General features: G+C 32.7%; 1 protein-coding gene across 16 annotated transcripts in view; it reads right to left on the bottom strand.

The window, feature by feature from the left end:
- The window catches only part of LOC118200019 (zonadhesin-like), a 260,274-nt gene that overhangs the window by 103,300 nt on the left and 138,486 nt on the right, over positions 1 to 18,488 (bottom strand). For 15 of the 16 annotated variants that reach the window (XM_085814973.1, XM_085814976.1, XM_085814977.1 and 12 more), the window contains 5 exons: positions 16,474 to 16,656; positions 10,193 to 10,363; positions 5,263 to 5,445; positions 5,017 to 5,184; positions 2,551 to 2,724 (listed from right to left, as the gene is read on the bottom strand). In XM_085814973.1, the coding sequence (XP_085671099.1) occupies positions 2,551 to 2,724; positions 5,017 to 5,184; positions 5,263 to 5,445; positions 10,193 to 10,363; positions 16,474 to 16,656 (879 nt within the window). The remainder of the gene's footprint in view (positions 1 to 2,550; positions 2,725 to 5,016; positions 5,185 to 5,262; positions 5,446 to 10,192; positions 10,364 to 16,473; positions 16,657 to 18,488) is intronic. The other variant, XM_085814979.1, reaches the window with a different exon arrangement.

Below are 18,488 nucleotides of genomic sequence, written 5' to 3'. Positions count from 1 at the left end.
TATCAGTAAAGCAAACATATTTACTAGGATAATTTCCAAATAATAATATTTGAATCTATATTCTTGTATTAGAGAAAACTAGTTCAAAAGCAAATGAACACAATTGTGGGTGAATTTAATTAAGCGGTTTATTAGTTTCATTTACCTTTCTAACTGTACTTCGACTGCAGTATTTAACAGAAGGACATTATTAAGAAATCATTTAAAAAAGGTTTTATGGTTTTATTCGTAGGTTCTTCATTTCGGAGAAGCTGATTATGTATGCTGATTATGCCATGTGTTATGATTATGCCATGTATTTATCTATACAATCAGCCTCATTTACTGGATTAAACGGTCCCTATCTTAAAGCTGTTAAACAGTTTATTGCAGAATGATCTCAAAATTATTCACGCGAAATAGTCAGCTTAAAACGAAACTGTTTAAAATGTATAAAAAGGAAAGGAAAATTGTATGAAAGAGTAGATAACAAATGATATCATAGGATTTGGAGATCGTTTTACCAATAACAGTACGTAATCTAATTATGTGTAATATGGAATGCCTAGATATTTTGCAGTAAAAAAATAAAAAGGCCTAGAAATAATTTATGGGAGCTCCATGACGATGTAAATGATTTTATGCAATACTCCAGAACTCGATAATATTGTGAAAGTTCTCTTGTATGCATTGTTCTTTAATGAATGCTTCTTTATAAGATAGATTACTCATTTCTAAATTTCTAATGATGTTTACTCTTCCGTTATTTATTATATGTCATTATTGTTTTGAATGCTGATTTAATGTACATTGCTCATATTCTTCAAATTCAGCACCTTGAAAATGCAATTAATAATACCATTTTTTTGGATTATTTCTCCTTCCTGTGTTTTTTCAATTGCTCTTGGATAAATACTGATTTTAAGTTAAACATAGGTGTCCACACTAGAAGTCAGGAGTTGTCTGTATATACTAAAAGGAAACTTAAAATCAGATTCAAACCTTCACCAAATTACGACAGGTCTTGACTAATATTATGGCGATATATATCCAAAATGAATAATTTCAGTTCTCAAAAAGAGAATCTTACACAAAATTCACGAAACATTATAACAGTGCCATAGGTCCTTAGAAATTCAAATTTGTAAAACTAAAGAAACATGCCAATGAGAAAATTTAAAATTAGGCAAAAGGGCAACATTAGTCTGACGTAGATTTTGAATAAAACTCTATTTCCACGGAGATCAGACGCAAGTCTCTCTTCTTCTAGAGTAAACACATTTTTGCAAAATGACAGGAACGACAACCATTTTCTTACGAAAAGAAATAGACGATTCAAAACGGGGCCGACGTAACGCTATCAATTGAGGAAAACAGTAATAAAACGTTAAAATTAAGATATTGCTTTCAGGATTTTAATATTCTCTTTTATAGATTACTCAGAATTACTTTTAGAATTCTAATTGCCTTATTTGCAAGTTTCATTATTATTTTCCTTGCTAGATAGCGCTGCTTACATGATCGCTTTTCTCCATTTACTTATTGCTTTTGGAATAAGAACAGTATCGAAACATTGATTTTGCAAAACTTGTTTTGCTTCTAAAGAAGATGTTGATAGCCCTCGAAATCGAAAGAACTTTATTCAAAATCAACTACAAATGCAAGCTGCGTTCTTTGCCTGATAAGACAAGCTTTGGTGAAATGAGGTAAATAGCTTTTAAAAATATATTATCGTGAAGAAGTTGCAGACCATCATTAAATGAATAAAGAAACTCCCGACAGAGACTCACTTCCAACGACTAGAAGGTTCCACCTTTTAAAACAATGCTAAATGCATGATGTATTTTCAAACAATTAAAATTTTATGATTATTATTTGGATTGAATTTTAACTGACCCGATAAGAAGTCTGCAGACCCTTATATTGCTGACAGAAAAAAGTGGGCATTTTTGTTTTAGATCTCTATATTTATGTTGTTCATCTCTTAATTCATCAAATCAATAAGATGAACCTCGTGGTTGCCAAAGGTCTCTTTAAATTGTTCGTAAAAACTTAGTTGCTACAAAGTTGTATAAAAGTAAAGTTAAAAACTCAAATTTATTTGAGTTTCTAACATTTACTAAGATTAAGCTGAATTTATATATTAAATTCTGGTTTAATGGGTAATCAATTTATTCTAAACTTAAGATTATTGAGAAAAATAACATAAATTTTAAGCAATATTCCTAGTTTGCTACTCCGCACATTTAATCCTGAATTCGGCATTTATATAGCACAAGCTCTATGTTCATCTCAGAAATACTTGTGCATTTCCAACTTATCTCCATTTAAGATTCGATGGACTCTTGGTATAATTATTTAATAATCGATGCACAATTGGCACTAGCTGATAAGATACAAAATTTCTCAACACTGGAGAAGTCGTTAAAAAATTGGCGAAAAGGAATGCCAAATATAAAAAGTAAATTTCAGATAAAATCCACTATTCATATATTACGTGAATTAAATATTATAATGAGAAAGAAAAACTCTAGATTTATAAATTAAAAGAAGGTAATGGACTACACTCACAGCATGCACTCGGAGGCACGCATTTGCCGTCTTCTCTCTTTACAAGACCGTTTTTGCAGAAGCAGCCCGGTGGTCCACAACTACAGCGGATGCCTGGGTTGTTGTAAGCTTTGCACGTATTCTTGCAGCTTGGTGTGCATTCCTTGTAATATTGCTCGTCTTTGCCACAGATTTCTAACAGAAAGCAAAATGTTCTAATTGAAGGATAAAGATGTAATAAAAATGATCAGAATACTATCGGGTATGCTTCAGAAGTCAGAACGAAGATATCATAAATATAGAGCGTTTATTTTATCTGTCTTAAAAATCAATCAAAAATTCCTATACTGTTTTCAAACGTTTTTGGCAGTAATATAAAGTGTAAAAAATATTATAATGAGTTTGGTGTTAACTGTCATAAATTTTATTTTAAATTTGCTTTGATACATTTTCATAGCTGTTAATAGCTAACGCAGATTCTCAAAGCAACAATACAATATCTACGATGCTTCTATGTAGCATCATCAGTATCAAGATACACATCGAAATATTCATCCTCAGATTCCTCATGAGCAGATCACTAATGCTTGGATGATTTTTCTAATCACTAATACCTAGGTGTTTTTTTTCTCTCATTTTTAGAATAGGTTAGTCGGTAATTGACTTTAATATCATAATGAATATGTAATAATTTATTCTAAAAAGGTTGGAAAGAGGCAGAAATATAAATAAAGTTGTGAGCATTTATGAGGTAAACTCAATACCAGAGGGTAGAAAAACAAGAATCAGAAGCATTAAGCAGGACTGTGTACACAGAGCTTGCAAAGATATTTTAAAGGAAAGAAAAAGTATGAAAAATACTGCCTGTTAAAAATTAACCAGACTAAAAAATTAGATATAATTATATGGTTTAATTGGGTAAGAGCCTAGAACCGTAAATTAAAGGCCTAATTTTTCATGAAAATTATCCCTAAAATTTTACAACCTCTTTTCTTGACAACTAGGCATTTTGTAGAGAAAAGTTTGCCTTTGACACAGAAAAGATTTGTACATTTAAGAACATATTTGTACATTCACAAATGCCGTCCAGATGGGATATTCGTTAGTGATTTTGACTACTCAGCCGAAGGGGTCGGTTTGACTCCCGGAGAAGGAGTGGTTGTTTGTAAATGTATGGTGTTTCTGGTGGCATGGGGGGCACTCTAAATATATGGCCAGCCGAAAGCCCTTTCGTGTGGTGTGGTGGGAGAGAAAAAGAGGTTGTAGCCACTCGGACCCAATCTCCGGGGTGCTGTCTCTAAACATTGGAGTGAAACTGGGTAAAACCGTATTGCCACCTATATGGTGCACAAGGTTGTTGCCAACGACAGACGTAATCTTGTTTCCCTTGCCACGATAAAGTACGTAGGCTTACAGCTTTTCCAATTAAATTGTTCTTGGCGTTTCGGATATTAGCCTCAAGAACGCTTGTAACTTTGAATTTTTAGGCAATATAAGATATAAAGGAAAGTTTCAGATACTGGCAGAACACCAATGCAGCAGACGAACATAAACTAAAACTAATGTTGGTAGGGAACGTGAAAGGTCTTTACACGTTTAATAGTAAAAAAGGTACGTAAATAAAAGGAGCAAATCTATATGGTTATAAAGACAGCCGCATGCATGGATAAATAGGGCAATGCTTAAGGTCTGATTTTTATTAAAGCTTTTAGTGCTTCAATGAAAAACGGTCTGAAAGCCAAACATCTGACAAACAGAAACGGATTCTTATGTTAGACAGCACCTCATTAGTCCCTAATTTTGAACAAATGCGCGACCAAGAGATTAGAGCCTTTTACCTCGTTTCAAAGCTCAAGCAGCACATCCAGGCATTTTGGTAGCGTATATTACGTATTTACGGAGTCATTCTGACTAGAGGGCGCTGCGTTCGTCCTAATAGTCAGTGGCAGGCAGGATACTAAAGGTGTAAGACGTGGAAGACAGAGATGCCTAATAATATATCTCTAATTGATTGAAATTTTCGTATATTTTCCTGTAAATAAATGTTGTTATTGTTAACAAAACCTCTTATTATCTCTTGGATGCACCTTTAGTCTCACAGAACCATTAGATGCAAAAGTGTAGAACTCAGCCTGTTAGCTTCTTTCGTTTCATATTTATTTCCAAACAAATTATTTTCAAACATTTAGCGTAATTTATTAATTATACTCCTAGTTTGATTTTTCAGAGGTTTAATCCTGAATTTCCCTTTTCAGTAGCATAGTCATCTCAGAAACATTTACGCATTTCCATCCTGTGTCTATTTAAGTAATTTGTTGTAAAAAACCTGTACTGTTGACAAACTGACGGTAATTTAATCAAGTATTCACGAACTAGCAACTACTCTGACAACTAGTCTCTTGAACTACTGAAGAATGTTTAAAAATTCTTATTTCTGGTAGTATTTCCTTTCCAGAATATTGCAAAAAATGGCGCTTATCAACTTACGTTTTGGACATTGATTCGATGGTATACAAGTGCCATTTTCTGATCTCAGGAAGCTTTTCTTGCAAAAGCAGCCCTTAACACATTGTTTTGTACATATTGGATTTCTATTAGTGCAGTTTGCAGGACATGCTGTACCACATTCTTTATATTCTTCATATCTGCCACAGACTGCAAGTAAAGAGACAATTGTTTATGAAATTCTAAAGTGAAAAAAAGAATTCACTAAAAAAACTAATATGATTTTACTTTTGCTGCATTCTTTAGGATCTACACAATTTCCATTCGAATCACGAACTAAACCGTCCTTGCAGAAACATCCTGGTTCACAAGATTTGGGGCATATAATGCCAATGTGAAAGCGATAATTTGCACAAGTTCTTTCACAAGGTGATCCACAGATTTGGTATTCTTCCCCTTTCTTGCATTGAACTGTAAAATAAAACAACTGTTATGTTATTTATTTATTATTAATATTATACTCGTCTTATATAAATTATGATGATAAAATATTTATTAAATTCATCGCAAAAGACTAATATTTAAACAAACTTTTAACTTCCTTGTACGAAGTAAATGAAGTAATGAAATCGCGAAAAATTTCGGGTGTTCATATTTCAACGAAAATATACATTTTGACCTCTCTTGAATCCATTTGAACGATGTTTCTGCGTGAAATTCGTACATATGGACAGAATAAAGTTCTCTTTTCAAAGATGAATTGTAAAATGGATTCGGTAGTGATTTTTTTCGTGACAACTAGTCTCTTGAACTACTTTGTCTGTATTCACATACCTGCAACACTCAAAAACGAATAACCTTAGAACGTTGAAATTTTGTATATGGGACTGCATTAACATATAGTTGTGCAAAATCCTTTTTCAATGCAATCCGCCGCACCAGACGTATGCATATATCTACATATATATATATATAAATCTATATATATATATATATATATATATATATATATAAATCAAAATGTAAATTTCGGAACGAAATTGAATAAAATTTTGTTCCTTCATATGAAGGTTTAATCTATCTTCTCTGGGTAAAAAATTACCAAAATGAGTAAACGTAAACTAATGAAACTTTCAAAAACGTAATATTTAACAGAAAATTAATATGAGTCGTTTCTCTGAATCATCTGCGATTCAAGACCGCTTTTTTGTACCAAATTTTCACTCTAAATTAGTTTTCAAATGTTCAGGCATTTCCCTACTTGCATTCGTACTCAAAAGAGACCAAAAATTATGTACAAAAGCTATCCACTCTGTTTCCCGGTTGGTCAGCTCAGTTATTTTATTGCTATATGATGGCAAATGGCGCATTATTTTAAAGTAATTGAATTTTGGTTCTCTTACGTTCTCGGCTAAGTTTTTTATGCTTTAGTTAAACTGAATGCATTAGTTGTAGAATTATCAGCAATTTAAAAGTTAAAGTGTTGCTATGCCTAAGGAGACTGCCATTTGTTTACATTTGAAACTCTTAGTAGAATACTGAATTCAGTTTGCACACCAACTTGAGTGTCTTTTTGCCGAGTGGAACCAAACGTAAACTTTCAATTCTGTGTACCGAAGAATCTCTCTTCCTGCCCGCTGACTGAATTGCTTGTTCTGGGGTAGAAATTCTAATTTTAATTGCAAAAATTGCTTTTAATTGTATTTGGTCATTTATGGTTTTCAGTAGTGTACAATTTTTCATGAAGCTGTTTTGAGTTTTTATTTATTTTTTCTTGTCGCGAAGTGAGAACTGAATTAATTGAATGAGAAATATATCTCTAATGAAATGCGAGGAAATAGGTTTAAATAACTGTAGTAAATATAGCAGTAAACATTTTGGTACGGCCTATTAAGTTGTACACATTTTCTGACTGCACGTCATTTAAATTTATTTTCTCTAATTTCATTAGAAATACTTTTCTAATTCGATCAGTTCAGTTCACCTTTCGCGACAAGGAAAAAATGCATAAAACTCAAAACAGCTTTATTAAAAATTGTAAAATACAGAAAAACCTAAAACATCAAATTCAGTTAAAAACAATTTTTTAAAAACATTTCCTAGTAAAATTAAAGTTTTTATAACCAAAAGAAGTAAATCGACCAACGGGGAAGAAGACCAAATTTTCAATGCACAAAAATGATTAGCTTTCGATCACACTGGGCAAAAAAAAGACACTGACGTTATTGCGCCATCTTAATTCATCATTCTACAAAGAGTTTCAAATGTAAACAAATGGCGGCCTGATTACGCTTTGTACCATTTCAACTTTTAAAATGTTGATATTTCTACAAGTACTGCATAAAGGCATAAAATCCTTAGGCGGAACCTAAGAGCAACATAATTCGCTTTTAAAGCAAAAAATTCACAATTTACCAACAAATAAGACAGTTTTGCTTAACCTTTTCTGTAACCAAATGCAACTAAGGTGACAACCCCAAAACATTCTCCGTATTTAGGCGGGAGGGCCGAACATTGTCCATAGGAACCTCAAAAAGGGATATTTAACAACTTGCTTACTAGGCACGGGGCCTCAATTCCACTGCGCAGACCTCCTTTTACATAAGACCTCAATTTTAAGCCCCCAAGGCTGAACTAGGACACCGGGCGTTCGTCTCACCTTAGGTCTCGGAGAGACCAACATTTAAGAATAAAAAATTGAGCTTACCAAGCCGGGCAACAGACTGCGTATTGTATATATATATATATATATAAGTAGGTATATATGTATACACATCTATGTTTGGTGCGGCCGATTGCAACCGAAAAGGGAGGTACACAACTACATTAGCAGTCATATATGCAGAATTTCAAAGTTCTAAGGCTACTGATTTTTGAGTTGTACGAGATACATACGTACGTACGTACCTACAAACTTCACGAAAAATATCTCTTCTGAATCCATTTTACAATCCGTTTTGGGAAAAGGAGTTCTTTATTCTGTCCGTACGTACAGATGCAACGCAAGAAAAAGTGGAATGATTCAAATGGATTCGAGAGCGGTCAAAACGGATATTTTCGTTGAACCATGATACTCGAAATTCTTAGCGATTACAATACTGCAATAAAATCTGATTGCTTATACGGCATGCCCAATTAACTGCCTTTAATTCGGAAATTACAGCTCTTCGACGAGGTTAACCTATTTCTGCACAAAGTAAGTTATAAGGTCTTTACCCTTTTCTAGATGAGAATTCTCTTTTAAGAGTTGGAGGAAGATTAAAAATATCAAACTTATTATTTGATTGCAAACACCAGTTAATTTTGCTTCCTACTCATAGAGTTACCGAACTGATTTTTCAGTATTTTTATAAGAAGTACATACATAGTGGAGTGCAGGGCAGGGTTTACTTCATAAGGTGCGTTTGAAATATTGGCCCATTCATGGCAAAGGATTGGCTCTTAAGATAGTTCATGCTTGTGTGATTTGTTTTTAAAACAAACCAATTGCAGCAAATTAGGTCATGGGTAATCTTTCCACTGAGCGTATAATTCCGACTTCACCCTTTCTCAGCTACAAAACTCAAGTAAGAGAAGATATAATTTTACTCCAGCATCGAGAAATAACAAAACGGTTTTTGGGGGCTGAATGAAAGGTATTATTATGTAGTCTCACTAAATTTAGATTTAATATATTTTCATTTATTTATTTATTATTGTGTTTTATTAAAGATCTTATTCATCATTATCGAAATAAAAATCACCATCTGCTTAGGGTTTCAATAGTTCTAAATAATTACTTAGTTAGTAGTTCTAAGTTTCTAAATTAGTAATATACTAAGTTAGAAACTTAGAATAAACCTTTTTAAGCTTTAGTTAAAGCTATTTTCTTGTCCTTCCTAATTTCAGCTGACAATTTCCTACCAGAATGTGTTTTTCGAATAGCGTTTAATGCAGAAGAGTAAGAGTAGTATTTAAATCGAAGTTCCATTGACTTCAAGAGAGAGCTTCAGAGTTTCTGATTAGCGAACGTTTGCCTTTTGGCTAAGTCTTTTTAAGCTGTTACTAAGCTCGGCCGTATTACAGGTATTACTAGCTTATTCGACATTTAGGGGCCAACTACTTAGAATTTCGATAGCTTCGGATATATCGTTTTAGTTAAGCATTAGTTAAGTCTTATTTCTTATTACTTTGAGTTCAAGCTCAAGTGGAGGCTTTGCTGTAGGCCCTGAGAAAGGGGCCACCTGTTAAACTCTTTATTTTGAACAAATAAGGAGTAATTGGCCCTTCTCGAGTTTACGTCTTTCTTCCTGAACTAAAGCGATTATTCGCTTAGCTGTTCATTAGGTTCCTCCACAATTAGTTGTTAGATAAAAGGGTGGAACCCCACAATCTGTATAGGTATATGCAAAATTAGATACATAGCTCTTAAAGTTCTCTAACACAATAATTTAAAAATATAAAAAATCAGACAAATATTTCATCGATATTCATAAATAAATTATAATACCCATTGTTATCAGCTCATATAACTAAATGCTTAATGATAAAAGTCAACTCAGAAGATATTTCGAGTTTCAAACATTTGTCTTTCGTTCTGCGCCTCATTTTTGGATGAAAAATGAAAAAAAAAAAAAAAAGTATTAAAATATTTTTAAATGCATTATCGTTTGACGAATTTTAAAAGAAATATACAGTGGAAGCCACCTTACGGGCTTGCGATTAATGGTATCATTTGGATATTGTTATCGAAAAGCAGAAGTTCCGCCCGTTATGTACAAAACTATGTGGAATACATCACTTGTTGGGATAAAAAATTCGGTTAATAAGATCAAAATGCTATGGAATAAATTAAAAAAAATTTTTTTAATTTAAAAATCGCCAAATAGACTCAAAATAAGTTACAAAAATTTCCAAATAGTGCAGAAATGCCGACAAAATAGCGGATTAAGTCCCCAAACAGCTTTAAAATCAAAATATATTATTAAAATTAAAATACTTGATTTTAAAGTACTCAAAAAGCAAATTTGATTTGGCGTAGAGTTTGAATAATTCTGTCGGTTTTAAGAACGTTATACGAGTCCCTTCTTCTTCAAGAGAAAACAAATGTGTATAATGTTTGAAATTAAGATTTCCTTGAAAACGCGAATACTTATTTACAGTGAAAAGTATTTTATCACTCGCTAAAAACAATAGCACCTCTTTGATTAATTACTAAAACACGAAAGCCAAAACTTACTTGGAAGTGAACATAAAGCTTCAGGAATGCATCTGCCACTTTCGTCTCTGAAGAAACCGTCAATGCAGTCACAACCTTCTTCGCAACCCAAGAATGAACACATGCCTTTCAGTTTGCAATTATTGCAAGGAATTACGCAGTTGCTGTACTTTTCAAACGGTGGACAGATTTCTAAAAGTAAGCATTTTCCATAAATTGCGATATATTTTTAAAGAATTAAAAAAGTAATGAAATCGAAGTTTAAGCAGAGGAGATATTGCTACATACAGAGGGTACTTATACATTTTAGAACAATTTCGGGACCCTTCAGTTAATATTTAAAATGTAATGAGTATATTTTAGATGCTGGATCTTATAGCCTATTTTCTCGATTATAAATCTGAATCGTTATTTCCATGACAGAAAAACTTTATGCAAAATTTTCAGGGGTATTGATTTCCATTACTTTCCAAGCTTCCAGCAATCGTGGTGAATATGCCCTTGGAGAAGGTTCTTTTCAAGAGAGCAAAGGCACAATAGTCCATAAGTGAGACGCCAGAAAACTTTCCAGGAATAAGGTGAAAAGTGATACATACATACAATATCAGTATTACTTTTCGAAGTATGGTCTTAGAGAAATGGAATTTCTTCTGTAAATACCGGATGCAAAAAGTTCTCTTGATACTATATTGAGTTGATACTACATTTTTTTCAACGCTTCTTAGTTTGAATGTAACAGTGCAAGAGAATCCTGCAACAATCATGAACTCCTTACTGAAAATTTATTTGCGTTGACGGAACCAGGTTTGTACAATATTTCTCTTTTTTTTTTTAATAGGAAACAGACGTTTTTATGTAGCAGTTATTTAAGCAAAACCCACGCTTCATCAAGTATCACAATGTATTTCTATTTATCTACTGTTAAATAGTTTTTATTCAGGTCCTTACAAATTGTTCTGCGTTGAGTCACATGCATCAGCAAAAGCTGGTGAACACTATGTTTATCTTTTTTGAAGTTGTAAATCTTGCTTTATTAGTTCATTTGCTACAGATATACTTAAAGGCTTTGCAATTACGATTTTTTTTTTGGTCACCAACAATTGAATTTTACAAACATTTGAAACAATGCGTACTGTTTTCAAGCATTGATTTGGAGTCTTTTTTTTTTCCCCAAGTAGAAGTAATGATTGATGATTTTTCCCTTTTTGATTAGTATTGTTCAGTTATTTGCACTTAACAATTTTAATACCATGCATTTCATAACGTTGTTGAATTATAGAATAGGAATATTTCTCTTGGGAAAACAAAAAGACTTATCCTGCAATCCACAGCTTGCGTAGATGCGACATTTTGAAAAAAGAATAACTTTAAAAATAACAGACGATATTTATCACTTCAAATAATAGCTAGTGCCAGAAATTTTTATTCTAAAAGATCTGCTCTTTTTAATTCTTTGTCCAAATCGTTCTAAAAATGTATACACACTCTTTGTAAAATTACAATATTAATATTGTGCAAAAATCGCAAGTTTACAAAAAGTTTTAGCGTTGTAATGCAAATTTATGAACATAAAATATAAATATGTGTTTTCATTTATTAAAAAATAAATTATGTTTTATAACATTTAAATATTCTCTAAAAATCAGCAAACCAGGAAGAATGACATTTTTTTATGTACAAGCCCATGAAAACGATGTAGATTCTGCTTTTAGACTGGTTGAATGGTTGGCTAATTCCAATAAAAGTTACGCGGATGTTATTTGAGGCGATAGATGCTTTCGTGAAGAATTTATAAAGAAATTTCATATTTACTTTATGCCGTTTGCCCAGAAGTGAAAGTGGCTAGTGACTTAGACTACCGTACCAAGGGGTCCAGGTTCGATTCCCAGAGAAGGTATGAATGTAAATTGTCTGTCCTCTCATACGAGGCAACGATGTTTTACCTACTAGGTGCCTTCATATAAAGTGACCACCTCTTTTGATCTTAGTGGTGGCCGACGTTTATAACGGCTAGTGCCATTGGAAAATAAAAGTTATACCATAAAGAAAACACAAAAGCGTTCATTATTTTAGAGGTTTCTAGAAAAAAATATTTTATTTATCTCCCACTAAATTAAAAACAAAATGTATAAAAAATAGTATAAAATTAAGAGACATTATGCAAAAAGAAATTTTTGTTGAGCATGCAAGAGGTTACGTTATAAGGAATTATCACACTCACGCTTGTATTCTCTCATGTATAAGTGATCAGCAGGTCTCGTTAGCTCAAAAGATTCGTATGTCTGTGATGTCTGAAAAGATTCGTATGCCCAAGTATCTGTGATAACTTTTTTTTTTAATTCTTGGTTCGAAATGTCTAATGTCTGTAGTGATCCCTGAATTAAATGTGGATGTTCATTACCACCACCACCTGTATTTAATCGACTGGGTCTCATTCCTCTCTCTAGTCGCGCTCAAAGTACGATAGAATGTAAGGAGCTGTTGCATTTTCCCGCGCATGCTGTTTTGGCGTAAGTTGTTAACAGATACAACTAGCTTAAAAGATCTGTGGTTCGAATCCCAGTTGAGGTAAAGTTGATTTTTTTCATGTTTTCTAGTTCGGAACATTTAATTTTGCTCTACAATGCAACACCTAGTTTTGACATGTAGTTCAAGTTACACTTCTTTGTAAAATGTAAATATTTTTAAATGTGCCCTGTTGACACGACAGCAGAACATCAGACTTTCGAATAACTTTTCTTTTTTTTTTTTTTTTTTTTTTTTTTTTTCTGCAAGTTTAGAGGAAAGTTCGGGAAAAACCTTTAAAGAGGCCTTTGCAAACAGGTTTTTATTAAAGGCGCAAGTTTCGAATGATACAGACTTTATTCAAAAGACCTTGAAATTATTAAAATATGACAGCCACTCTAGGAAACATTCCACATTCAAAATGTTATCGAAAGTCGTAAACAGTAAACCGAAACGTTTTATGCGAAAAGAGCACTAATTTTCAGTAAAGATAATTAACAGTTAGTTGTGTGCCTATTGTTAATCACATTTAAACTATTTTACGAAACTTAACCTAAAAATTGAACACGAGGAGTCTGCGCGTCAGACTTGCACAAAAATATTTCTTCGAACAGAGACAAAATTTAAAAAAAAATGCCTGTTTAAATCATCTGGAATGAGTCCATAATAATAGCAGTTTTCTAAAAAGTTGCTGTTTTGTATTAGCTGAGAAATATTTGGCGACAGAGGAGAATCTTGGTTAATAGCGCATGCACCACCAGAATTGGCGCTGAAATATATTCTGTGAGAAACTTGATTTTTGTTGTACATTCGAAGATGCTATTCATATGTTACGCTGTAAGAAAGAAACCTAGCGTCAGAGCGTCGCTATGGAAAATAAATGTATTGAAAGTTAGAATATGTTATTTTCTGTAATCTGTGTAGTGTTATTTTATTGTGATATATACAGTTAGTCAATAAAGTCTGCGTACATCAAGAAAAGTAACATCAAATCCAAATTTTAAGGTGCGAAAAGGGTAGTTTCTTAAAGTTTTATTTTTTAAATATTTAGTTTCAATAATGGACTTTCAAATTATTTAACTGTAATATTTTCATATCTAATAATTTATGCACACTAATTTTTAAAAGATAAGTGGCCAGAAATCAAAGCCAATAAAATTTGCGTACAACGCGAAGGAGGCGGGGGGATTTTTTATCTAACTTTTAAACTTCAAACTTGAGAATGCAAAGAAGGTTACACTTTCAAGGTCATTGACTTCCGAAGCGAATTTCATGTTGATTGGAAGTTGTTATTTCTATTTTCTTTGACGAAAATGACAACCAATAAAGAAATTCCTTTAGTTACGAGACAACTAATTATCAAATTGGGAGATGAAGGTAAAACTCTTCGTTATATTGGTAAAACCATTGGAAAATCATTTTCTAGTGTGCAAAGAGTTATTCAAAACTATCTTGACACTGGTAGTCTTGCTGTAAAACCAAGATGTGGGAGACCGAAGAAGCTAACGCAGATAGAAGAAAGAAAAACTCTTTTACGAATTAAACAAAATCCTAAATTTTCTGCTGCAAGCATTGCAAAAGACATTTTTTAACTAGCAACAAGGAAATTTCTCCTGAAACTGTACGAAAAGTGCTGCGGAAGGCCGATTATCATGGACGCAAACCTAGGTCTAAGCCATACATTTCCGAGACAAATAGAAAGAAAAGAATTGCTTTTGCCAAAACACATTTGAACTCTTCGCAGGACTTCTGGAACAATGTAATTTTGGTCAGATGACAGTAAATTTACAATATTTAAAGTTCATGGCCACCTTATTGTATGGAGAAAACCAAGAACAGAACTGAATCTGAGAAATTTAAATCCAACTATCAAACATGGAGTTGGGGCTGTGATAGCATGGGGGTGTATGTCGTCGAAAGGAGTTGGAAATTTTCACATTATTGATAAAGTCATGGATAAGTATGTTTATCTGGATATTCTGAAGAAACATCTACGAGGCAGTGCCCGAAATTGAAACCTTTCTAATACCTTTATTTTCCAGCAAGACAACGACCCGAAACATACAGCTAAAATTGTGAAGGAATATCTCCTCTATCACACTCCAGTACAGTTGCGTACTCCTCCACAGTCACCAGACCTCAATCCAATCGAACATTTGTGGGCAAAATTGGAGAAACGAATTCGAAAACACAATATTACGTCGTGAAATGAGCTAATTAGTAAATTGCAGGAAGAATGGACGAAATTTACGCCGGATGACACTGAAAAACTAGTTCAGTCAATGCCCAGACGTCGGCAAGCTGTTTTGAAGAATAAAGGATATCCTACAAAGTATTGAAGTAATTAAAAAACTTATATTTTGCTCTTTTTTTGAAAGTGTACGCAGACTTATTGGAAGGATGATTTTTTTGACAAAATATATTTTTGAAAAATTGTAAAAAGTATTACACTGATATTATCTACTTTTTATTTAAGCTTACAATTTTAGCTAATAGAAGAAAAAACTGCAATGATTAAAGTACATTTTTCTATGCTTTAAGTGTTTTTTTAATTTCAAATTTAGTCTGTACGCAGACTTTTGTGACTAACTGTAGCTATCGACGGGAAATAGAATAAGTCAATTCAGTTGCTAATAACTTTTGAGGAACTCTGGATTTTCCAATATGATTTGGAAACGAGACGACAACTTAAAATGTGGCTCACAAGCAGCTCACTATGGTTCTTAGAAAAAAAGGCTGAGAAAATCCAAATCCTTGAATGGATGTTTATTTGATTTTTGTACAATATTATTCACAAGGGATTTATGCTTCAAGGGCAAACTGTGAATCAACTTACCCATCTGAAGTTTCTAAAAGGCTCTGGAACAGAGTTAAAAAGGCGTCCTATATCTTTGCGATTCGATAAATGGCATATGTGGGAACAAAAAGCACTTTCAGCATCCAAATGCCTAATATGCGGCTAGGTTATTTTATGATAAAAACTTTTTTTTGAGTTTTATATCCCGCTTTGAAATTCGTTCCATTATTTTTAAAACATGCTGTGTCGATCAAAATAGAGAGTAGGAAAATAAATCTCTAGGCTGGTTGAACATGAGGAGTATAATTAACGACGAATCGAGAGCCAACGACATTCATGCTGATACCTGTGCCATTTATGTATGCGATTATATAAGACTGAAGGTAATTAAAATACAGAATAAACTTTTTCAAAGCTTCCACTTGGAGAAGGTTAGTAAGTTTGTGGGGAGGAGTAATTGAAGGCCTATGAGCTAATGACGTCATATCAAATGCTTACTATATGTCATCAATATCGACAATAATTTTGCCTAATTCAATAATTATTCAATGAAAATTTCTTAGAATTGTGTGATTCCAGAACAATAAAGATAACAATGAATTTTAGCTTTTGCGTTACTGTGAAAAACCGAACTGAAGGAAAATTTTTTAACTTTTTGAAGTTAAAATTCTTTTAGAGAATTTTTTATAATGTCTCGTTTCAGAATTCTGTAAAAAATGTCGTTCATGTTCTTTAAGTGTAATTACCATAGGGGCATTGACTCAGTGGTACGCAGGTGCCATTTGTGGATCTCGCAAATCCTTCCCTACAGAAGCAGCCTTCCACGCATTCTTCAGTGCATATCGGATTCCTGTTAGTGCAGTTTCCAGGGCAACTGTACCGCATTCCTTATATATTTCATTTTTATCACAAATTTCGGGAAGAAAAACGAACCTTTGTAAAGTTATGAAGTAAAGAAAAAACAATTTATGAATATATAACAAATAGAAATAATGTTTACTTTTGCCACATTCTTCGGTTTCGACACATTCTCCATTCGAATCTCGGACTAAACCATCTTTGCAGAAACATCCCGGTTCACAAGGTTTAGGACACTTAATACCAATGCGAAAACGATAATTTGCACAGGTTCTTTCACAAGGTGAGCCGCAGGTTTGGTATTCTTCTCCTTTTTTGCACTGGACTATAAAGCAAAATTGTCTGGATCATTATATTTCTATGACATCTTTATAAAGTATGGTACTATCACTAAAGCAAACATATTTACTAGGTTCATTGCCAAATAATAATATTTGAATTTATATTCTTGTATTAGAGGAAACTAGTGCAAAAGCAAATGAACACAGCTGTGGGTGCTTTTACTTAACGGGTTTATTAGTTTCATTTACTTTTCTAACTGTACTTCGACTGCAGTATTTAACAGAAGGACGTTATTAAGAAAACATTTAAAAAGGTTTTTATGGTTTTATACGTAGGTTTTTCATTTCGGAGAGGCTGATTATGCCATGTATTTACCTATACAATCAGCCTCAGTAACCGGATTAAACGGTCCCTTTCTAAAAGCTGTTAAACAGTTTATTGCAGAATGATCTTAAAATTATTCTCGCGATATAGTCAGCTTAAAACGAAACTATTTATAAAGTATGAAAATAACGGAAAAGTGTATGAAAGTAAGAGTAGAGATAACAGATGATATCATAGCATTTGGAGATCTTTTTACCAATAACAGTACGTAATTTAATTATGTGTAATTTGGAATACATAGATTTTGAAGTAAAAAAATAAAAAGGCCTAAAAATACTTTATGCGAGTTCCATTACAATGTAAATGATTTTATGCAATACTCCAGAACTCGATAATATTGTGAAAGTTATCTTGTAAGCATTGTTCTTTAATGAATGCTTCTTTATAAGATGGATTTCTCATTTCTAAATTTCTAACGATGTTTACTCTTCCGTTATTTATTATATGTCATTTTTGTTTTGAGTACTGATTTAATTTACATTGCTAATATTCTTCAAATTCAGCAGCTTGAAAATGCAAGTAATTAATAATACTATTTTTTGGATTATTTCTCCTTCCTGTGTTTTTTCAATTGCTCTTGGATAAACGCTGATTTTAAGTTAAACATAGATGTCCTCACTAGAAGTCAGGAGTTGTCTGTATATATCCAAAATGAATGATTTCAGTTATCAAAAAGAGAATCTTACACAAAATTCACGAAACATTATAAAAGTGCAATAGGTCCTCAGAAATTTAAATTTGTAAAACTAAACAAACATGCCAATGGAAAAATTTTAAATCAGGCAAAAAGGCAGCACCAGTTTGACGTAGATTTTGAATAAAACTATATTTATTTCCTCGGCGATCAGACGCAAGTCTTTTCTCTTCTAGAGCAAACACATTTTTGCAAAATGGCAGGGACGACGACCAGTTTCTTACGAAAAGCAATAGACGAATCAAAACAAGGACGAAGTAGCGCTATCTATTGAGGAAAACAGTAATAAAACATTAAAAACTAGAATATTGCTTTCAGGATTTTAATATTCTCTTTTTAGATTACTCAGGATTACTTTCAGAATTCTAATAGCTTTATTTGCCAAGTTTCATTATTATTTTCCTTGATAGAGGGCGCTGCCTTCATGATCACTTTACTCCATTTACTTATTGCTTTTGGAATAAGAACAGTATCGGTCCACTGATTTTGCTTCTAAAGGAGAAAGATTTGTGTTGATCGCCCTCGAAATTGACAGAACTTTATTCAAAATCAACTACAAATGTAAGTTGCGTTCTTTGCTTGATAAGACAAGTATTGACGAAATGAGGTAAACAGCTTTTAAAAGTAAATTATCGTGAAGAAGTTGCAGACCATCATTAAATCATTAATGAAACTCCCGACAGAGACTCACTTCCAATGACTGGAAGGTTCCTCCTTTTAAAAAAATGCTAAATGCATGTTGTATTTTCAAATAATTAAAATTTTATTATCATTATTTGCATTGATTCTTAACTCAA

The sequence above is a fragment of the Stegodyphus dumicola genome, chromosome 4 (assembly GCF_044657685.1).
Source record: "Stegodyphus dumicola isolate Sdum_Otavi_A_Nest chromosome 4, ASM4465768v1".
NCBI classification, from domain to species: Eukaryota; Metazoa; Arthropoda; class Arachnida; order Araneae; family Eresidae; genus Stegodyphus; species Stegodyphus dumicola.
This window is presented reverse-complemented; position numbering and strand designations above follow the sequence as displayed.